This window comes from Cnephaeus nilssonii (assembly GCF_951640355.1).
Source record: "Cnephaeus nilssonii genome assembly, chromosome: 2".
NCBI classification, from domain to species: domain Eukaryota; kingdom Metazoa; phylum Chordata; class Mammalia; order Chiroptera; family Vespertilionidae; genus Cnephaeus; species Cnephaeus nilssonii.
Window position 1 is genome coordinate 22,163,086 of NC_137073.1, and position 23,211 is coordinate 22,186,296.

Here is a 23,211-nt window from a genome sequence, read left to right on the forward strand (position 1 = left end):
TGCTCCTTGAGCCCCACCTGTCGGAGCGGGAGGTGATGCTCACAGGAATCTGGGCACGTGCTGTCTGGAATCACACTATATATTGATGGCACAATCTCATGTTTAGTGGATTTCAAGTACATGCATCTTTTTTTTAAAAAAATATATATTTTTATCGGTTTCAGAGAGGAAGGGAGAGGGAGAGATAGAAACATTAATGAGAATCATTGTGTGCCCTGACCGGGAATCGAACTGTGACCTCCTGGTTCATAGGTCGATGCTCAACCACTGAGCCACACTGGTCAGGCCTCAAGTGCTTGCATCTTTTAAACCCTCATTTCCCCGTAGGCCTCTCCCGATGTCTCCTTTCACACGCTCACCCTGGGCCTCCCCAACGTCTCTGTGCACATTCCTTAGCACCCCTTTCTTAGAATCGCATGAAGACAAGTGGTGCTGACGCTGTCCTTTCTCTTGAGTCCTGCTGGACCTTTGTCCCCCACACCTCAGTCTGCTCCCCTGTAAGATGGAGCTGATCATCTGTAGCTGGTTTAACGTGGGGCACAGGGGAAGGTGCTTTGAAAAGCAGCAGGTGCTCTGCCAGCTGGAGAGAATTATGCTGTTTGTTTTCATGAAACTGGAGGCAAGTGGGCGCCATTTCACTCATTCGTTTCTCCCTCCCTCCCTCCTTCCCTCCCTCCCTCCCTCCCTCCCTCCCTCCCTCCCTCCCTCCCTCCCTCCCTCCCTCCTTCCCTTATCTTCACTGGGTTCTACTGTGTGCCCAGCGAATACCACACCTCTGATTCTTGGGGATTTGGGCCCAATTTCCAGCTTGGCCACCAGGCCTGTGCCACCACACCCCAAAGGTCAGCCCTGGTATGCCAGGCTTGTGGGAGCAGGGAGGGGACTGGTCTGGGCCTCCCACGCCAGCCGTTTGGGCAGACTCCACACCTGGCTAGATCTCCAACTTGGGAGGCCCTGACTCTTTTGCCCTTTGTCAAATATGAGGTTTTCTGCTTATGAATTCCTTTCCCAAATCTCAAAGAAAAAAAAAAAAAAAGAAAAAAGGCAGGTCCGCAGGGATTGAAGTTGCATACATTTTTTTTTAATTGAAAGAAGTCAGCCTCCTAAGTATTGCTTTTACAGGTTTATCAAAGTCCAGTATTCAAACCACTCACATTTTCTAAAAATAATTCTGGCCAGAGGAGCAACATGGCCTCCCCAGGCGCGATGGATCAGTTTTGGCAACTTGATGGAGAAGCAACTTCAAATGAATAAGTCAAAGCCTTGCCCTCAGCCCCGACACCTTCCCTGCCTCTTCTCCTTCGGAGCCATTCCCTGAAACAGTCGCTGCCGCTAAGATCAGCCTGGGCCAAACCCAGTCGGGCTCAGGGCTCCGCGGGCATCAGCCCGAGTTGCCTGTCGCTTCTGTGTGTGTGTCCGCGGTTTGAAGTGTCCTCTTGAAAGTTAAGTGCGGGCAGCAGGTGCAGCCGGGGATAAAGAGCAGGGAGGCATACTCTGGCTGGGTTCCTGTAAACATCCATCGCGATGCGGAAGGCCGGAAGCCAAGGCAAGGCCATGTGCGCAATGCTGCAGGCGGGAGAGGTCTTCGGACAAGCCCGCCTTCTCCCTTTGGGGAGGGGGACAGATGCCTTCCCGGCCTCGGCACTCAGTCTCCACCTCTCCATCCCACTGTCCTGGGTCTGCACGGGAACCTCTCTGTTGGCACAGAACTTTTGAAGGGAGCAGGCCTAACAAGAGAGAAAAAAAAGGGCGTTACCAACATGGAAGCACCAACTGCCGCCCCTTCGATGGGGCTCTGGACCCACCCACCAGGCCTCCGGAGGCTCCTGGCGGGCCAGGGAAGTCTTCCTTCTACTCCTCGCGCTCAGGGAACCACCAGAAGCCCCAGAGGTGAGCCCTGGTATGCCAGGCTTGTGGCAGCAGGGAGGGGACTGGGCTGGGAGTGTTTTCCGGTAACTTATTTAAAACTTCTTTTAATGAATTTGCCTGATTTCTAAGGACCCTGGGCTGAAGAACCAGTGCAATTTTACGTGGGGGAGGAAGACTGTCCGTTATTGGGAAGGAGGGAGGGAATCCTGGTGCCTGAGAGAGGGCAGCCCATGCAGTGGTCACCCAAGAGTCTGCCAGCTGACATGAGCTCCAGGGCAGCTGAGCGAGCTCTGGGTAGTGGGCGGGGCTTGGCAGTACCTCCCACCTTGCCCATAAGTGCTTCACAGCCTACAGGAAGGCTGTGGCCACAGCCAAGGTACTCAGCAGCCCCACTTAGCTCTTTCTCCCAGGACACAGCATCATCCCCACTGCCAGGCCCCTCGAAGGTCCCTACTCCCCTTGCCCTTCTCTCTGTCCAGCTGGTGCCAGTGTGTCTGCAGTGTCTCATACTCCCATGCCCATCCCCGGCCCCAGTTCGGAGTCTCATCTTTGCCAGTTCAGACTATTCCTTCTGAAAACGTCATCTAGCATCATATAAAACTTCTGTTAGACACCGAACACGTCTTGTTCATCAGGGCACTATTGACGGTTGGGGCAGATGATTCTCCAGTGTTGGAGGGCTGTTCTGGGCATTGCAGGATGTTAGTAGCATCTCTGGCCGCTGACCACTAACTGCCAGCAGCATCCCCAGGTACAGTAACAACAAAAACGCCCCCTTGCTCCATTTCCAAAGACCACCCAAGGGGGCAGAACTGCTTCCACTGAGAACCATGCATCTCCTGCAGGTGGAGGCTGCCAGCAAGTGCTAGGACAGTGGTCGGCAAACTCATTAGTCAACAGAGCCAAATATCAACAGTACAACGATTGAAATTTCTTTTGAGAGCCAAATTTTTTAAACTTAAACTTCTAACGCCACTTCTTCAAAATAGACTCGCCCAGGCCGTGGTATTTTGTGGAAGAGCCACACTCAAGGGGCCAAAGAGCCGCATGTGGCTCGCGAGCCGCAATTTGCCGACCACGGTGCTAGGATCACCTCCCAAACAAACGACTTGCACTTGAATCTTGATCCCTGGTCTGCTCATAGGAGAGCACACCTGCGATGGAGCCTTACACAGGTGATTTCACTCCACCCTCCTAACAACCCCAGGAGTTATATACTATGACGATTCCACTTTACAGGTAGAGACACTAAGAGAGGGTGTAAGGATGCCCACCTCTCCAGGGCTTTGTCCCACAGATCTCAAAGACTACCAAACCCTGTACCACCCGTGTGCCAGGTCCTGAGCTGGGTGCCAGGGACCCCATGAAGAGTGCAGCTCCTGCCTTTGACACAATATAGTGAACAATTTCAGCCCAAGGTAATATACCCAACAACAGGAGGATGCACGGGGGATGACCGGGAAAGGCTGTGCACAAAAGGCATGCCAGGTGGAGGGCAGGTGACCAGGGCACAGCAGGTCTTGGAACCTCCTGTAGTTTGGCACGGGGTGGGGGCGGGGTAGAAGGCAGGCCAGGGGGGAGACAAGGCTGGAGAGGGTAGCAGGGGCCAACTTGTTCAAGTTTCTTGTGTTCTCTGCCAGATTCACCTCCTAGAGGCCGGCTGGGGACACATCCTTCCACGGCTCAGAGACCTTCCCCGGCTTCCACTAATGACACTGGTAAGTCTTTGAGTCCTCGGGCCTCAGCCCACCTCCCCACTAGACCTGACAGGTGGGAAGGGGAACCGGGGCCACAGCCAAAGCATCAGCATCAGAGCTCTTGGCCCTGTAGAGAGGTGTTAACAGGTCCCCTCCCCGCCTCAGCCTGCCAGGAGTCCACCTCCTGTTGACCTCCCTCCTCCGAGTAACCTTTGGGGTTCCTATGGGGGTGCTCCTGAGAACCTGGTGCCCATGAACCCGGAGCAGGATTCTTCCTTCAGATTCCCTTACTGGGCTCACTGCGGCCACCTCCAAGGCAGGGGATCATGCTTGAGCCTATTTCAGACTTGTGGGGATGGGGTGTTAGAGAACACAGAACCCCATGGAATAGACTCACTCCTTTCCCAGTCCTTGTGACCACAACCAACTGTCAAGTCCCAGAGCCTGTCAGGCAGCCTGGAGCACCTCTGTCCTGTGCTAATACAGGGCCTCGCAGGAGCTGGCTCGGCAGGAATTCACTAGCTCTTCTGTTTCCATGGTGTTTATCTATAGGGTCACTTTCTATTTATGGCAAGTGATGCCAATTTTCCATTTCTGATAGTAACATCAAGTTCCTCTTTACCCAGCACATTAATTTCACTTTAAAAATTTAGGGAGCCAGTTTAAAGAAAACAACTACATAAATAATAGTTCAGGCAACAGGACGAAGTGTTGAAGGTGTCATGTGAGGTTTGGGAGATATTGATCCAAGTTAGTTCCTCTCAGTCCACAGAGAATGAAGGGGCCCAGAGAGGGTGGTGACCTGCCCTAAGGTCACACAGCAAGTTAAGCACAGAGACATCGTCCCAGGCCTCTGTATCCATGGCTGGAAGATTTCCTGGGACCTCTCATCTGGGCCACCCACTGTGGCTGTTAAAGACCAATCCCTTGCTCCTCTGACTTGCAAGTCTGGTCTCACAGCAAAACCCAGAATGAGAACAGCTGACCTTGATCAAGCGCTTTACACTCACCTTGTACTATCTGCTTTAACTCATGTCTTAACTTATTCCTCAAAACAACCCTAGGAGGTGGGGCCAAGGAGGACCATCATTCCTGAATTTCAGATGGGGCTCAGAGAGGTTAAGGAAATTGTGCAAGGCCATACAGCAGAGCCAGGATTTGAACCTCCTTGGTATGACCCCAAAGTCTTAATTCCTCTCAGCATCTTTAGTTCAGCTCTTTCCTCCAAGGCATCAAAAGCCCTAGCTGAGCCCTGGCCAGTGCTGCTCAGTGTTCAAAGTGTCAGCCCATACACTGAAGGGTCGTGGGTTCGGTCAACGACATGTACCTGAGTTTCAGGTTTGCTCTCTGCCCTCCCTCCCCCATCAGGGTGCGTGCAGAAGCAACTAATCAATGTGTTTCTCTCTCCCTCTCCTTCCCTCTCTGAAAAGCAATGGAAAAAATATCCTCAGTTGAGGATTAAAAAACAAACAAACAAAAAAGCCGCAGCTGAAACCCATCCCGGGCTGCAGCTTAGAGAATCCAAGCAATGGCTAACATCATTAGAACATGAGACAATTCATTAGCCATTGGCTGTTTTTCTTTCTTTCTGAAACTGTAACCTCATTCCAGGCCACTCCTCAGAGGTGGACAGAGGGAGTGAGTGGCTGACTCGCTTTTCATTAGAATGATAGTTGGGCACTTAATCCATTTTAAGCACCAATATCCCAGCTTGAGGATAGGGCTTAAGTGAGGAAATGGCCTGTGTATCTTAAGGGTGCTGGTGGAACGATGCTCTGGACATACTGAAAGGGGATTCTTTTTTGTAGTTGTGCCCTACCGGGTAATTCTGGCTCTCCCTTCTTAGCTGTGCGACCTCAGGCAAATCACCTAATTTCTCTGAGCCTATTTCCTCATCTGAAAGGAAGACAACAGTGCCTACCTCTTTGGGCTGTTTGTGGTGAGGATCACATGAAATCGTGTGGGTGGAATGCCTGCCCTACCCAGCACACAGGAGGCCGGGTACGTGCTGGTTCCTCTCCTTGTCCCCACCTGTTCCCAGCTAGAAACCACCAGGAGGGGCCCCCTCAACGCTGGGCCTTCTGAAAGCAGCTCTTCTCCTTCTCCAAAGACCTTGCCTGTTGGAAACCCATTACTCGTTGCTTTTTAAAATTTTTATTGATTTCAGAGAGGGAGAGGGAGATATAGAAACATCAATAATAAAAGAGAATCATTAATTGGCTGCCTCCTGCACATCCCCTACTGGGGATCGAGCCCACAACCCAGCATGTGCCCTTGACCGGAATCGAACTCGGGACTTTTCAATCCGCAGGCCAACACTCTATCCACTGAGCCAAACCGGCTAGAGCTACTCGTTGCTTTTTGTCCATGTATCAAACAACCAATCGAAGTGATGGTGTCACCAGTGAGGTCATCCAAGTATGATTTGCCCAGTGTCTCCACTGTGGTCTCTGGGACAGGCTGTGCAGCAGGAGGGCCTCCGCCTTGTCTAGTTGGCAAGTGTGTGGCCAGAAGGGGACGGGAAAGGAGAAGCTGCCTGGCTGCCTGGCTCATGTCTCTGATGGAAGTCAGCTTTTCAAATGTGGACTCTGGCTCATATGTCAGCTATTGATGCTCATCAGCCGTGGGGCTTGTGAAGATTCTTTGTCCAGAACGTGTTTCCATTTGGTCAGTGTCCAAGATTCCGTGAGGCCTTCTGTAGGGCGGCACCTGCCCAACACCTTCACAAGTCCTGCCACGCCCAAGAACCACCTGGACTGCTCTTTATTTAGTATTTTCAATCAACACACCTCTTTTCTTTTGTTAATCCTCACCCGAGGATATTTTCCCATTGATTTTTAGAAAGAGTGGGAGGGAGAGGGAAAGACAGAGAGAAACATTGATGTGAGAGAGACTCATTGATTGGTTGCCTCCTGCATGGACCCCGACCAGGGCTGGGGAACCTGCAACCAAGGTACGTGCCCTTGACAGGAATCGAAGCCGGGCTGATGCTCTATCCACTGAGCCAAACCAGCTAGTGCAACACACCTCTTTTCTTAACTACAAAAATTTAAAAGGAACCTTTATGCCATTATCATGAATAAAAATTGGTATCATTTGTCATAAACATGAGGCGGTGCTAAAAGTAAACATAATGGAAACGAAACTAGGAATTCTAGCTAGATACCCCTGGCCTGCAAAGGCAAGCCTGGGCCTGGCTTCTCTGGTCCAAAGGGAGAAGTAGTAGGTGCCATAGAGGTGGCAGAGCGCTGAGAGGCGGATGGCACTCTGCTTCAGTGTACTTGCTGCCTCCAGGGACGCTGGACAGGCGACCTCACTGGGGAAGCACCAGAAGTGTGGCTGGGAGGCCCACCTTAGCCACCTGATAGCTTGGCAGCTGGGGTGAGTCACTGAACCTCCCTAAGCCTCAGTGTCCTTCCTGCATAATGAAGTTAATGAGCCCTGCCCTGCCTGCTTCACGGGGTGATGCTCTGGGGAAGCTATGGATGTGGGAGGGGCGGTTATTTTTAACCATCTCACCACCAAGTCGGTGCCAGGAAGGAATTCCAGGATTCCTATGCCTTCTGGATGTAAGGGACTGGAACCAGCTCCCAGCCACCCCAGGACTGGGGCAAGGGATGAGGGCTTCGAGGGTATCAGTTATCAGCCTTGGGCTGCTTCAAAGGTTGCCCACACTGACATACCCTCCCAAGAGTAAGAGAGCCAAGGAAAGGGGAAGGCTTCCTGGGCCAAGCCCCCTCTGGGTGTGCCACACCATCAACACTGACAGCATCATTTATTAAGAACTGGCAGAGTCCTTCCTTCCCCATCTCATCTACTGTGCACAAGCCCGGCAGCAGATGCTATCATCCCCAGTTCACAGAGAAGGAAACTGAGGCCCGAGGAGGTGAATCACTTGTCCAAGGTGTTGGTGGAGCTGGGATTTAAACCCCAATCTGACTGCAAAGTCTCTAAGCCACAATTTTAGGGGGCACATGGAGATGGCCTTAAGTAACACCGAGTCACATGAGGTGAGCAAGCGATTCACTTTGGTTCTAGATCGACCCTTGATTACTTTGAGGAGAAAGTTCCACTCTGGAGCTGGAGTATCTTATCACCTGACTGTTGCTAATCTGCCTTTTTAACAAAGAGCAGGCCAGAGGTCCTGCACCTTTAGCTGGCCTTACTATTTGGCCAGAAGTTAATGACTTTGGCACTTCCTGTTTTTATCCATGCCAAGTGATGCTGGTTTTCTCTTTTCAGTGATATAAACATTCTTCTTTAAAAATTCACATGAAAATATTTTTTAAAAACGAAGCATTAAAACTAGTAGACTTAATCACAAACTATAAATTATAAAGGGAGAAATAGTAACTTTACAGTGGAAAGAACTGGCAGACACCACCTTGGCCAAGTGATCAAGGTTCACATCACCAGCAATGGGGCAGAGAGGTGTTACGTGTCTTCTCATATGCTGCAATCAGAAAAAACACTCTCACTTCTCTGTGGTGTTCCTGCCAAAAATTCATCATCTGAATCTAATCTCGAGTAAGCACTGGACAAACCCAAAGTGAGACATTCTACACAGATGTCAATGTCATGAGAGATAGACTGAGGACCTGTCCCTGACTGAAGAAGGCACATGAGACACAACAATAAATGCAAAGGGCTGCTCTGGGATTGGATCCTGGACCTCAACTCCCCCCACTCCCCTCAACCTTTTTACTGTGAAAGTACACTATTGGGACTATTGATGAAATTTGAATAAAGGCATAAATTAGATTGGTCCTAAGATTGTATCCATTTCCTAGGATTGTGAAATTAGCTGATGTTGACCATTGTACTGTGGTTCTATAAGTAAGTGTCCTTATTCTCAGGAAATTCACACTGAAATATTTAGGAGCAAAGGAACATAACATCTGCAATCTATTTTCAAATGACTCAGAAACATAATTATACACATATACAGGTACACATACCTAGTGAGCACATGAGCAAATGTTGCAAAACGTTAATCGGTACAATTGGTGAATTTGGGTGGAAATTCTTTGTATTCTTCCTATGACTTTTATATAATTGTAAATTTAAAAAGTTTTATTTAAAAGCAAAAACTCAGAAAAAAGGAATGAGTACATGAGGCAGGTCTGGCAGAGTCCGGACTAGTGCTCTAAGGGTAAGGGTCAGAAGTCAGAGCCCTCCCTGGAGGCCCCTGCACCCCACACCCCCACAGCACTGGGTAGAGAGGCTCAGCTCTTACTCAGCTTTGTTCCCTTAGCCCTTATTTCCTTTCTGGGCCTCCGTTTATTTCTGTGATGGGGATAATGATGCCTGTCCCTTTTATTGTGATCTTGGTTTCCCAAAAGCAAACTAAGCCCCTGCTGGGGTGGGGTGGGGGAGGAAGAGAGTCAGCAGATTAACCAGGAAAACAAATGGTCAAGAGGAGCGCTTAGATTTCTTGGTTCAACAGAGCAGACACAAGGCCTGTGAGGGTGTTCCCTTGGACGAAATCTAGTTTGTGTAACAGAGTCAAGGGAGCAGGACCTCCGGCATCTCAGCTGTCTTGAAACAGATACTGGGAGTTTTCTAGGTCTAAAGGTTCAGCCAAAACCAATGTATCCTGCCCTAGCCAGTTTGGCTCAGTAGACAGAGCATCAGCCTGTGGACTGAAGAGTCCCAGGTTCAATTCTGGTCAAGGGCATGTACCTCGGTTGCAGGCTTCCGGCCCTGGTCAGGGGCATGCGGGAGGCAACCAATCGATGTGTCTCTCTCATAGAGGTGCCATAGAGGTGGCAGAGCGCTGAGAGGCGGATGGTGTTTCTCTGTCTCTCCTTCTCCCTTCCACGCTCTCTAAATATCAATGGAAAAATATCTTCGGGTGAGAATTATAAAAAACCAAACCAAACCAATGCATCCTGTGCACAGCGCCCTTCCAGATAAGCATCGTGTCAGGACAGAGCTGGAGAGTCAGCAGGCCTACGGATACACGTGCCTCCCCTCATCAACATCGCCCGTCTCTTGTCTGGGTAACAGTCACAACTTCTGACCTAGTTTCCTGTCAGACCAGACCCCTGCCTGGAGCTCCTCCAGCTGCCTGGGGGATCTCCCAGGACATGACTCTATCATGCCCATGCCCCCCAAAAGGTTTGGGTTTCTGAGCATAGTAGTGGTATGCCAGCTGCCTGTGTCTTCTGCTAATGGCACAGGCCACAGATTGGCATGAGGGAGCAGGGCAGGTAGATCACGAAAGAGTAGTTGCAGCACCCAGTAGGACACTGAAGCCTGAGAAACCCTGTAATAAGTTGACCGCTGGGTCTGGTTACCCTTAGCTCCAAAGCTGAGTCCGCCAGGCACGTGACTGGCAGCTGCATGCTCAAGTCTCTCCATTCCCAGTGCAGTGAGGCTCCTTTCCCTCGGCCCTTCCTGTGTGCCAAGAGGGCTGGCAGCCCCGTGGGCTTTCATCAAGAATCAGGACAAATCAATCCAGCCGAGCTGCCTCCACACCAGAGCTGCTAGGACGCTGGGACTCTCCTCAGCTCCCAGGCCAGCCAGCCGCAGTGGCCCTTTCTCCTGGGACTGACGCCCTATTCCCCCTGCTCCTGGGCTATGATTAACACTCCAGGAAAACCACAGAGCTGTGGCTCTCCGGGCTCCAGATCTGGTGGCCTTTGGAGGGCACAGCACAATGGGCAAGGACTCCTGAGGGTCCCAGACCTAGATGGCAGAGTAAGAAGTCTATCCCTGTAGTCTAGTCCTGGACCTGCCCATCGCTCAGCCAGCCAGTCCTCCGTCGCTCATCAGGGAATCTAAATTACCAGTGGGTATATGTGCAGGTTTATATATTCAAGGGCCTGAGTGTACACACTTTCCATTATATCTGTTAATGATAGTAAGTGTTTACTTTTAATATATCACAGGAAGGTTTAAGAGCTTTACAAATATCTCATTTAATCCTCACAAGGAGGTCAATTTTCATTATCTCTGCTTTATAGAAGAGGAATCGGACATGCAGGGAGGTATGTAGCACGCCCAAAGTCACAATGAGGGTTGGGATTTGAGCCCAGAGCATCTGAATCTGGGGTGTTTGACCCTAATACAGCCTCCTTCATAAGTTCTCCACAAATGTTTGAGGACCTGAATTATGCAGGTACTCACATAAAGAGAAAAAAGAAAGAGAGGGAGCAAAAGTGAGTGAATCTTTTCATCTTGAGATCCACCCTTTCCCCCACTGCTTGGCATGCCCCTCACCCTTAGTCAGTGTTTCATGAGACTGTGTCCACGTGAGAATGAGTGAGAAGAGTAAGATTTGACCACTGGTGTTCCTCTGCTTATGGAAAGGAGCCTGGAGATGGGGTGCCGTCAGATCATCTTTATCTTCCCCAAAGGCTTTTCCTGCTTCTAGCCACCCCTCACCCACCCAAGTCTGGGCTTCCCCAGTCCTTGGGGCCAAGACCACCTTGGTTTGGATTTGGGAGTGGAGAAGGAGGAATAATGTGCGTGACTTCCACCATTTCTCCAGGCACAGGTATTTCCCACCGCCCCTGGCCTCCCTATTTCCCAGGGTCCAGCTCTGTCACTTTGAAAGCTTTGCAAGGGTGTCCTTGAGACACACTTCCTGTGTTTCTGCTCAAACAGTGTTTGCTAAAAAGTATGTCAAAGCATTTGGGCTTCGGTTTTTGGTTCAGAGTATGCCAATGTTTTCATTTGCAAGGGGAAGTGTTTCTGTTGATGTGCTGAAGAGATAAAATAAGACAGTCTTCTCCAAATGACACTGTCTGAAAGTCAAGCACTTGGCTTGGGGGCAGGGATTCATCTGGGGATCCTGGAGCCTCGCAGGAGAGCAGGCAGGGTTAACATTTGCTGAATGACTCAATCAGTGAATACACAAAGGGCGTGGAACCAGTATAGATGATCAATACTCAGTACAGGCTTTGAATGGATTCCATAGTTCCACCTTCCAAAGGTGTTCTTGGTCTATTTGTGTTTCTCCATCTTTACTAACCTTGCCTCATCCTAGCCTTGGACACCTCTGGCCCGAGCAACTGAACAGCTTCTAACTGGCTATCCTGTTTCCACACTTGCCCCTATAACTCATTTTGCCCACAAGAGCCTAAGCCCGTGGTCGGCAAACTGCGGCTCGCGAGCCACATGCGGCTCTTTGGCCCCTTGAGTGTGGCTCTTCCACAAAATACCACGGCCTGGGCGAGTCTATTTTGAAGAAGTGGCGTTAGAAGAAGTTTAAGTTTAAAAAATTTGGCTCGCAAAAGAAATTTCAATCGTTGTACTGTTGATATTTGGCTCTGTTGACTAATGAGTTTGCCGACCACTGGCCTAAGGCATCTTTGCAGAATGTGAAGTGGAAATGTGTCATCCCTACTGGTGGCTTCCCATTGCTCATGGCTGTGGCCTCCAAGTCCCACACAGTCCGGCTACCGCCCACCCCACTGACCTCTCCTGGGGCTGCTCTCCTGCCACAACAGCCTCCTTTTAGTTGTTGGAAGAACCAACTCTCTCCGCCCGACGGCCTTGGCACTGGCAGTTCCTCTGCCCGGATGGCTCTTCTCCAGGTCTTCGTGTCCGGCTCCTATCAATTTAGAGCTCAGAAGGGCCTTCTGTGACACCTCCATCTGAAGCAGCCCATCTCTATTCTTCTGTGTCACTTACAAGGTAGACATTTATTGAGCACCTACTAGATGCTAGGTGCTATTCTAAGTGCTGAGGAAACAGCTGTGAGCACAATACAGATGCCCATGTCCTTACCTGCCTTCATAGCTCTCAAAAAAAATCTGATTATCTTGTTTGGGAACCTGCTCGTCCTTCTTACCAAGACAAGAGGGCTGGGGCTAAGTCTGTCTTGTTCATCGTGTTCATCCACCAGGCACAGTAGATACTCAGTACACATTTGTTCAATAAAAGAAAGGATGGATGGATGGATGGAAGGCAGGCAGACTGGGCAGTTATAGAGAGTAGCTCAAATAAAGCTGTCTTCAAAAAAAATCTCACTGTTAACCCCTCAGGGAGCTCCTGCCTCCTCCCCGCCCACCCCCACCCCCATTACTGGCAGTAGCTTCTGCCCCACCCTAAGTCACCTGAGGTGTTAATTCAGCCTGCTAGGGGTGAGTGGCATTAGTGTCTGTTTTCCAAAAGAAGCCCTTGCCCAATGCCTCAGTATCCCTCTTCCTTTGCAGCTCAGACCCTGTGCCTAGTGACACTCCAGCACTGGCCAGCTGAGGGGCTCCAGCCAAGGAGTCCCTACATGCCCTGTGAACGCTCACCAGACCCAACAGTCTGCCTGTCTCTCCCATCTCGTCCAGCTGCCTCTCTTCCTTTTGTGTGTGTGTTGTTTTGTTTGTTTCTTTTCTTTTTATTTATCTGCCTCTCTCCCTTGATGTGTTACTTTGGCCAAGATTTTCTCCTTTCTGGATTTTCATTTCTCTCCCACCAGCAAGCATGTGGGGCTGGACACAGCTACCAGGTTGCAGCCCCGAGGCAGGACTTGAACACCTTAGTGCAATGATCCTGTGGTTTCTTCTGCATGCCCAAGAGCCCCTTGAGGCCTTGCAAACACGCAGGCAAAGTCCCAGCTCCGTCCCTGTCCTGTCCCCGTCCTCCCTCCCCACCTGCTCCATGAAGGCAGCTTGTGAAACTGGCAGCCCTTGCAGTTTCACCCTGAAACCTGACTCCAAGTCAGCAGCAAACCCAAGGCCAAAAGTACAAGGTTCTTTGCTAAAGGAGGTTTCTCCTCTTAAAACCCCAGCCAGAAGCCCTTGCTCTCAGGCTCCAAGAGGCCACAAGACAAAGGTAACCAGTGCCTGGCTTCCTACCTTTTGGGACACTCCAGGTCTTTATCCTTCCAGGACTAGTGAGAATCCCCCCCGCAAATCAAGGTCATCTTCAAGCTAGACTGAGGATAGGGGGAGGAGCTGACAGTTCTGCCTCCAATGGATTTGGGTGCAAAGGATTTTTCCCATACGTTGTGGCAGTTGGCAGCATGGCTAACCCAAACACTACTTAGGCCCTGCCTCCCTTCCCCTCTTCAACAGCTGTCACCTTCCTTAGGGGAAGCCTTCCAACCCCCAACTAAGGGCCTAAGGAGTCCAGCCATTCCTGACATCCAAACAGACCTGGAGGAGGAGGTGGATGGAGGAATGAATCAGGAGCCTGGGGGAGGGGTGTGTGTCCGGCTTGGGGAGGCCTCCCTCTTCCTCCCCAGTGCCCCAATCCGTCCTCATCCCGCACAGAGGGCACTTACAGGCCTCGGAGGCCGGAGAGGACCTCGTCCTGGAGGTCCCATCCCAGGCCAAACGGTGCCCTCAACCAGCAGCAGCGGCATGTTCTGGGCGGCTGGTCCGGGTGGAAGGTTGCGGGTTGTGGGGGGCGGCGGGGGAGCGAGGCCTACTCCAAGTAACCATCGAAGACGTCGAGCTCCGAGTCGGCATCGTAGAGGCCCAAGCCCGGGTCGGAGAGCACGCCGAGGTCCACGAGCGCCTGGTCCATGTCCTCGGGCAGGAAGACGAGGCCCACGTTGAGGACGATGTACTCCATGAGGAAGGCGTAGTATAGGATCAGCACATTGACGAAGAATAGGCCCACGTAGAACATAGAGGGCAGCAGCGGCGGAGGCACGTAGGGGCTCAGGGGGCCCAGCACGTCCAGGTGGGCCGCGACCCGGGCACTGGGCATGCAGGGGACGACGAGGGCGGCAGCGGCCCGGAGATCCCAGCGAGCTCAGCCGCTGCGGCGCCCGGGCGGCCGGCGAGGGGGCAGCTCAGCCATCCAGGGACGCCCTGCGGCTCGACCGAGGCGGCGCTGGTTTCCGGCGGTGAAACCTGGGGACGCGCCCGGCCTCCGAAACGTGCGTGGAGGGGGTCCCCGTACCCCCCGATGTGCCCACACAGCCCTCTCGATTCGCTCCGCGGCCAGGCGGGCCCCCCGAAGTGCCCGGTGGCTATCTGGCTCCTCCGATGAGCCCCGCTCGCAATCACGGACCCTCGCAGAGCCGGCGGGGAGCCCACCGCGGCTCAGCGTCGAGGGCCAGTCCCGGAGGCAGCCTCTCCAGGTCGGCCCGGCAGTTCCTCGAGCCCCATTTGTGCCTCCTCCGGCTCAGCGCCCATGGCTGCAGCCGCCGCCGCGTCGCCCTGCTGGTCGCGTTCCGAGCTCCGCCTCCAGAGAGACCCCGCGCTCATTGGCCGGCCGCCCCCTGTCCGCGCTCATTGGCCCGAGCTGTCTGGGGGCGGGTACTTGTCAGCCCTGTGCCTGGGGGCGCTGGCCTCTGAGTTGCTTTCCTGGTTCTGGACTCCGCCTTGATCTCAAATCCAATTCGCTTCTTTGAATCCCTCTCGGAGCAGGGGGACTGGAAAGAAACCCGACACAATTCAAACTTAGAGGCGACAAAAGCTGAAGGAAACCGCGAGCTCTCTCTGCACCCTGATGGACTTGAATAGGACGCCACGCCTTTTTGGGACTCAGTTTACCAGATGAAAAAGGAGGCGGGGTAGGGGAGGGGTGGTGGACTTTAATAGTGAAAATCTTGAACTTTCTCAAAGGGCCAGTTTTTTATGATGGGGATAAGCAACCAATGTCCCCTTGGTTTCCAAATTCTGGCTGCAGGAAGGTCTGCCTACTGCGGAGAGTTCTGCATTGTAGTGTTCAGGGACACCTGAGTAAAGAGATCTCCAGGCAGGTCGGACCTTTAGCCAGTAGGGTTGCATTATTGTTTTTAAACATGGCTTACAAAGTACAAAGAAATAAGAAGCAACCCTACTGGCAACAAAGAAATAAGAAGCAACCCAAGAAGTACACAAAAAAGTGAATTCCCTTCTCATGGGGAACCCTTGTACATCCTTCAGGAGGCTGATCTTGCTCACAGGGCCTTCCAAAGCAGTTCCATAAACTACTAAATCTCAGGCCACTGAGCTGGGTGCTTTACATGCATTGCTTATGTGGAGCCAGACAGGGCAGTGTATTAAGTTACACTTTTTTACAGATGAGGAAACCAAGACCCAGAGAAATGATGGGGCCCTGGAAGCTGATCGGCCTGCCTGTGTCTAGAGGCCAGAACCTGCCCCCATGCCCTTTTCCCCCTCCATGACTGTTTTCTGTAGATGTAAGTCTCCTTTAGATGAATTACACAGCAAAACCATTAATCCTTCACTGGTCTCCATTTCTCCAACTGCAGAAGGTGAAACAAACTTTCATTTATTCATTCACTCTGTCAATATTTGCTGAACACCTATTAGCACCAAGCTTTGTGCTGGGCATTGGGGAGAACATTAGCTCCTGGTCCAATTCTGTCTTGAGCAAAGTAGATTGTATACAATAGGCGTTGGATAAGTATGAGGTATAGAAATAAGTGAATAAATGGTGAACAGGGTCATTTTACCTCCTTGGAGCTTCTCACTTTTTATAGAGACATCTTCTTGGCTCATATAGGAAGTTAGTGTTTCCATTTTCAAAAATATGTTAGTTTGGGAAATGGCATGGATTTTGGGTGAAGAACAGAGAAATCCTCTCAAAGTACAGGATGTTCAGTTTTGGTACATTGTTGCTTGAAGGTCTAAATATAAATTGAAGTAGAAATAGAAAAAGGCTGTGAGGACAAACAAGGCCATTACCGATTTGATGCAGTTTAGTTTTGTTTGTTTGTTTTTTACTGGGGGATAAAAATAAGGGTACCTGGGTTTGAATCCTAATTCTGTCACTTACTAGCTGCATGACCTTGGGCAAGTCAACTCCACTGTGATTCAATTTCCTTGACAGTAAATGGGAATAATAATAGAACCCACCTCATGGGGTTGTTAGAATAATTATATGTAAGCGCTTAGGCACATGGTATAGCAATAGCTACTCTTATCCTTATCATAAAGCTAATAATTGTTAATACTGCCATTACTTATAATTAATCTACTTCCCCAACTTCCTAATAAGGTTCTGTGCACAAGTTTCCCATTCCCGCCCACCGGGACGGGACGGCGCATTCTCCTCCTCTCGCTCCGCCTCTTCTCCCAGGCCGCAGGCCCGCAGTTGCGTGATGCACGCCGGGCCTTGTAGTTGGTTCGCAGAGTCCAGTCTGTTGGGGCCTCGCGGGTGAACTGCATTTCCCAGCATTCCTCGTGTTGGCGGCCGTAAAGCGCGACGGTCGAACGGCCGGTTCCGGCTGAATGTCAGTGCCGGGCTGTGGGCCGGGGAGGAAGGTGGTTGGCGGTCTCTTCACCACCTCCGCGGTTTGTGCTGCCGCCGCGGGCTCCCAGCCGCTGGGCCGCTGGGGCATGAGACCGTGAGGCGAGCGACGGGCCGGGGCAGCCGACATGTTTGGCCGCTCGCGGAGCTGGGTGGGCGGGGGCCATGGCAAGTCTTCCCGCAACATCCACTCCTTGGACCACCTCAAGTGAGTGTGTTGGGGGCGGAGATGGGAGGCCTGGGGGCTGGAAACTGGGATGGGAGCGCGTAGCCGCGGGCTCGGGTCGCTGGGAGGTGTCAGAGCTGAGGTGGAGGGTGGAGAGAGGTGCTCAGGAAAGGCTGTATGGTGGTTAAGAGCGAGAGCTCTGGAGTCAGGGCGTCTTGGTTCGAACCCTGACCCCGTCTCTCCTTGCTGTGTGACCTTGGGCAAGTCGCTTAGCTTCTCAGAGCCTCAGTATCCCCGTCTTTTTAAAGTAAGGGGACGAGATTTCAGTTTACGGACACCGACTTCGTTCTTGCCGGAGCAGATCTTGCGCACCTAGCTTCCCGGGGTGGTACTTCTTAGGCTGGACAGAGGTCAGAGGTCTGGATCCCGGAGTCGGACAGATCTGGGTTGCAATCTAAGTGTGTGGAGTTCGGCCTTAGTTTCCTTAGTTGTAAAACGGATATTGTGACAGCACCTGCTTCCCAAGATTGTCTTGAGGATTGGGTAAGAGAATGCACTTAAAGGTGGGAGCACATACAGGTGCTCATTCAAGGGCAGTAATTAATTAAAAGCAAACTATTTTCTAGCGGGAGTCTGAAGAGGGACTATCAGAAGTAGAGCTCGAGGGGAGGACAAGTTGCAGACGGGATCCTGGGAAGCAGGAGTGCAGCAGACAGACCTGCTTTCAAATCTGGATTTCACCACTTAATGGCAGTGTGACCTTGGACAAATTACTTCACCTCTTTGAGACTCGGGTTCCGCATCTGCAAATGAGTATTGTGAACATTGTGCAAGGATTTAGTAATGTCATGCATGGAAAGAGATTGACCCAGTGTGTGTCACACAGTAGGTGGCCAGCAGTGGTAGCTGTGTGTATTACCCAGGCCAGGCCTTCCCAGACCACACTACCTCAAGGGCTTCCCCCACCCCGATTCCTGTCCATCTTTATCTTGATTTCATTCAATGCATCTCTACTAGCTGCAGTTATCCTGCTTGTTTCTACTACCTTTTTGTCTGCTACTAAACTGGCACTTCTAGGCGGACAGAGACTGCTTGTTTTGCTCACAATTGTATCCCAGAATCTAGTGCTGTGCCTGACACACAGTAGGAGCTCAATAGATGCTTAATGAATTGGGGGGGGGGGGGAAAGAATGAACTGGGGAGAGGTGTAGAGCATGCAGACAAGTCTAGGAGTTTTTTTTTGGGGGGGGGGCGGCTGGTGATGATGGAAAACAGAGACCTTTGAGGAGGGAATAACTTCAGGGAGGAAAATATTGGGGGGAGTTGGAGTAGGCAAACTTTGGTGGTAAGAAGTAGGCTGGTTTACAGAGGAACCTCCCAAGATTACTGATGGGAAGGAAGAAGGATGGAGGGAGGAGGGGGAAACAGTAGGAAGAAGACGGGAAAGGATTGGTGGGGAGGGACATTAGATGGGGGCTTCTCATTTGGCCAGGGGTCAGGGGACAGTGATTCTCAGCTGTGTCCTTTCTAGCATGGAGCATGCATTTAGTAAATGTTTGTGGGTCTCAGAGGGGTGGGGAGGGGGGAGCAGGAGGGCTCCTTATGTGGTGAGGAACGGTGGTAAGAGAAAACATGGCGAGGAGAGAGGCCCAGGACAAGAAGTGGGGTATGTAGGAAAGCAGGAATCTTAAGTGGGAGGGCAGCTGCAGGGGAAAGGGAGAGGCTTAAGGATTTCAGGAATGTAGAGAGTGGGTGGATGTGGCTGAGAAGAGCAGAGTGGTGGGGCCTCCTGCCAGCACCCAGTTACCTGCAGGCTGTCACCTCACTGCCTGACTCTAGGCCTTTTAAATTGCCGTAATATTTATTAAATGCGTTTTCTGTGTCAGGTACTTGCGAAGGCCTTCCTGTGTGTTATTTCCTTTAGTCCATTTTATAGAAATGGAAACTAAGGTTCAAAGAGGTTCAGTCACTGGCCCAAGATAACAACAGCTGGAAAGTGTCAAAGCCAGGATTTGACTTTAGTGCTTGTGCTCATTACACTGTCTTTTTGAATAAAACTTCCTAATAAGTCAGGTTGGGAAGTCTTTCAACTTGGTTGAGTCTCACTGCCAGTGGGGTCATCTTCACTCTCCCGCCAGCCAGGGAATGGTAAAGGTTCTCAGGTTCCTTTGAAGTATCCTGGAACTGCCCAGGTACATTGTTTAGGTTGCATGGCCATTGGGTGCTTTTTGGAAACCCGAGCTGCCTGCCCTGGATCAGGCAGATCAGCTTAATCCATATTACAGCCTGCCTGAGTAACCTGGTGATTTGCTTATTGGTGTGGGGCTTAGAAGATCCTAAAGTGACTTGGATAAGAGTGCCATAAACAGCTAGTACCCACCCCAGTGCTGGTGATGATCTTCATTTGGCTCTGATAGTAAACAGCTTATAACCTGAGGGGAAAAGAGACCACCATAGAGCCAGTGATTGTACAGCGTGACAAGCACTAGGATCACGGTAGGCCCAGGGTTCTGTGGAAACCTTGAGAGCTTTCTGGAGGAGGCAACACCAGAGTGCAGTCTTCAAGGACAAGTAGGAATCACTGTATGGGGGAGCAGGATGTGCGAGGGGGACCCTGGAGTTTGTGGAGCATCACTGTGGGGCTGGTAGTTGTGGGAAACAAGTCTGGAGGTAGAATGAGGCTTGGGTTTCATCTGACACAGGGTGACCAACCATCCAGGTGTGCCTGGGACTGGAGGGTTTTTCAGTGCTAAAACTGGGAAAGTCCTGGGCAACTGGTATAAATTGGTCACCCTCCCAGTGACAAGAGACAGTTCCTAATACACTCTTACCCTGACAGAGGACACAGTGTGGATGGAAAGGAGAGATTAAGATACTTAAAATAATTTAGAATTGGTCATTTGTGGGGGGGGAGGGGGGGCAGACAAAGCATCTTGGAACCCTCCTTCTCCCCCCGCTTTTAATGGACTTTTAAGAACAGTTTGAGATTTACAGAAAAATTGAGAGGACAGTCCAGAGGGCTGGAAACCCTTTTTGAACTACATTATTCTTCATAACATTCCCAACTTTCAAAGTGGAAAGGGATTTTACTCTTGGAATATACAGGGTTTTACTCTTGGAAAATTGTGTACCTGTGGTTTTTGTCTATTCAGTCAAGTTTGTGATTTAGTTGAGGCAGATTGAAATAGTAAGAGTTTATTTGCCGCACATCACAGGTGGTTTATTGCCCACACTAGTGGCGAGACTGTGACTCTGACTAACAGATGCCCACCACTAAGAAGAACCTTTACTGATGGAGTCGTGTGATTGCTACTCTAACATCACCTGTACTGGGAACTATGCGTCTACAACTGATGGAACTTTTTTGTTCTTGTGTTGTGTGGTTGTCTTAATTCTGATCACCTTTTTGTGTGGCTCAAGATTCTTGGTTGCACATGACAGAAATCTGGATGGAATTGCCTTAAGCCCCAAATGGAACTGATTGGCTCCTGTCACTGAGCAGTCATACCTGGCTAAGCCATGGCTGAGTCCAGGTGTTGAGATGGAGCTATCACTATCTGCCTCTTTACAGTTCTTGTCTCTGCTTTCTACTGTATTGGCGTCATCCTCAGCAGGCTCCAGGCTTACATTGTGGTAGCTTAGCAGTCCCTGGGAAAAAGAACTTCTTTTCTTAGTATTGCCAGCAGAAGTCCAGAATTGAATAGTGTTAGACCAATTGGGGTCTCATGCCCATCCCTGACCTAGTGACTGTGGCAGGGGGTGTGGAGTGCTCTAATTGGTCTTTTTTTGGAGCTGGGATGCCATCAGCTCCACACAAGCTCCTGGACAGAGAATGAGAGAAAGGGAAAATCAGGGGTTTTACCCGAAGGAGACGGCGAATGTATACCCAGCAGGTAGACACTCATCTACTCTTAGTATATTCCACTTTTGCCTAATATAGCATTGGTACTTTTAGAACTAGAGGTACAATATTGCTAGATTTATTTTCTTAGCATACACTAGTTAACGTGTCACACATAGTGAGTCCAAGGTACCTGCTATGTCAAGTCTAAGTTCTTTCAGGCCTTCATAGCACTCTAGACTCTGTTCCTACCCATCTTGTTTGAGAGCACAGAGGAGGGCCCTATAACCCAGGGAGTCAGGAGCATCCTTGGTGGGCAGATACCCATTTAAATGGAGACCCTAAAGCAGTGGTTCTCAACCTTTTTAATGCCGCGACCCTTTAATACAGTTCCTCATGTTGTGGTGACCCCCAACCATAAAATTATTTTCGTTGCTACTTCATAACTAATTTTGCTACTGTCAATGAATCGTAATGTAAATATCTGTGTTTTCTGATGGTCTTAGGCTCTACAGGAGCGGTTCTCAACCTGTGGGTTGCAACCCACAGGTTGAGAACCACTAGCAGCGTCACTTAAGACCATCGGAAAACACAGATATTTACATTACAATTCATTAACAGTAGCAAAATTACAGTTATGAAGTAGCAACGAAAATAATTTTATGGTTGGGGGTCACCACAACATGAACTGTATTAAAGGGTCGCGGCATTAGAAAGGTTGAGAACCACTGCCCTAAAGGATGAGTGGTTGTTACCAGGTTGGGGGTGGGGCAGGGCAGAGTTAAAGGGAGGATGCTCAGGCAGAGGAAACAGCATTTGAGAGGCTGGGAGGAGAGAGTCTGGGGTCCTTGAGTAAGGGGATGTGTATGTATATGTGGTGGAGGGAGGTGGAAGACTCTAAAGCAGCGCAGTGAGGCTGGAGAAGTCCTAGAAGCCAGGTCCTGCTGGGCCTTGTAAATCATGTTAAGAAATTTGGACATTAGGCTGAGAACAGTGGGAGCCATTGAAAGTTTATAACCAGAGGGCTGCTGTGATCCCTCCAAAGTTCGGAGAATGGATTGGGGGAGGGCCACACTGAGGAGGTGGGCTTCTACTCGGGACTGTTGCTGTCTTCTGGTAAATTAGGATAGCAGCCTATCGATTGTCATCCAAGGATATTTCTTTTGCCATTTCACACTGACGGTCCTTTCTCATTCACTGTTCACATACCTCATATACCCACCTCTCTGCACCTTTGTTTCCACCACTTGAGCTCCCCTCTTCTTCTTGCTCACCCAAATGCCAGTCCTATATAATAAAAGGGTAATATGCAAATCAACTGAACAGCGGAATGACTGGTCGCTATGACACGCACTGACCACCAGGGGGCAGACGCTCAATGCAGGAGCTGCCCCCTAGTGGTCAGTGCGCTCCCCCTGCTCAGCCAGAAGCCCTGAGCTAGGCTTACAGCTGGCGAGCGTAGCAGCAGTGGCCACAGTGCTAACTAAGGAGGTCACAGGCCAAGCTGAGGGACCGCCCCCCCCACCATGAATGCACGAATGTCATGCACCGGGCCTCTAGTTCTTCCATAAGAATTGCCCTTGTGGCTTCAGCCAAGAAGTTTTACCATGTTCTCTAGCTTCACTTGTTCATGTTCTTGCTGTTACACTCAGTTAACATGTTATCGTATACAGTCTTCTCATCGCCAAAGAGTTAGACCAGCTGTCAGGTGCTCTGAGCTCTTCCAGTTTTATCCCAGCCTTGGGGTTAGATCCCTAGGAAGCTGGCCAGGGTTCCTCAGGCATGTCCGTTTGCCATCATAAATGTTCTTACTTGGTTATTTATTTGTTTGTCTGTCTCCCAATTTGAACATTAGCTTCATGAGGACAGGGACCTGTGTGGCTTGTTCACCTGGGCATTGTCAGATGCTAGGACAGGGCCTGACACGTACTAAGTGATCAACAAGTATTTGTCACAGGATGAACACAAGAGGCAAGTTCTGGCCAGGCTTTTCTTAACAACAGCTTGCTCTTGCCACTTTGGTCTGAGCGTCTGTGCTGGAGCTGTGACTTGTTCTAGGGCTGAAAGCCCTTCCTACACACCTGCCATGATTGCTGACTCCCTGGCATTCCAGATGCAGTCTCACTGGCCAGCCCAGTTTGACATCTTTTGGGGAAATTCATCAGGAGAAGCACCGCCTGTTATAAACTTGCTCTAATCCTCTAGTCTGATTTCACGCTGTATGGACCTTTTCCTTGTCCTGCCAGCCAGAAGGCTGGATGCTGTCCAAATGCGAGTTTTCAAAGCACAGAGTGGGACGCTCTGGAGAATGTCTGGGGGTCTCTGCCTTGGTGCTGAGCAGGCCAGCCCGACACAGGCTCTGTGTGCCCCCCTCTCTTCCACTCAGACATTGTTAATTTTGGGTGTGTGTGTTTTGGGGAGTGATTGGGGGGATGCTTTGGGGGAGTGGATTTCTAGTCCCCCTAGCTCCACTTACCCTTTCT

The 23,211-nt window shown here is 50.6% G+C and overlaps 2 protein-coding genes across 6 annotated transcripts in view; one reads left to right on the forward strand and one right to left on the reverse strand.

Annotated features, from left to right (window-relative positions):
* Positions 1-1,070: 1,070 nt before the first annotated feature.
* On the reverse strand, positions 1,071-14,708 carry DEXI (Dexi homolog). Its single transcript, XM_079795419.1, has 2 exons — positions 13,795-14,708; positions 1,071-1,727 (listed from the first exon to the last, which is right to left on the reverse strand). The coding sequence occupies exon 1, from the start codon at positions 14,223-14,225 to the stop codon at positions 13,938-13,940; it is 288 nt and encodes a 95-aa protein (XP_079651545.1). The 5' UTR covers positions 14,226-14,708; the 3' UTR covers positions 1,071-1,727; positions 13,795-13,937.
* A 2,012-nt stretch (positions 14,709-16,720) lies between these two features.
* The window catches only part of CLEC16A (C-type lectin domain containing 16A), a 223,008-nt gene continuing 216,517 nt past the window's right edge, over positions 16,721-23,211 (forward strand). For all 5 annotated transcript variants that reach the window (XM_079785204.1, XM_079785205.1, XM_079785206.1 and 2 more), the window contains exon 1: positions 16,721-16,929. In XM_079785204.1, the coding sequence (XP_079641330.1) occupies positions 16,850-16,929 (80 nt within the window). In that variant the 5' untranslated portion in view covers positions 16,721-16,849. The remainder of the gene's footprint in view (positions 16,930-23,211) is intronic.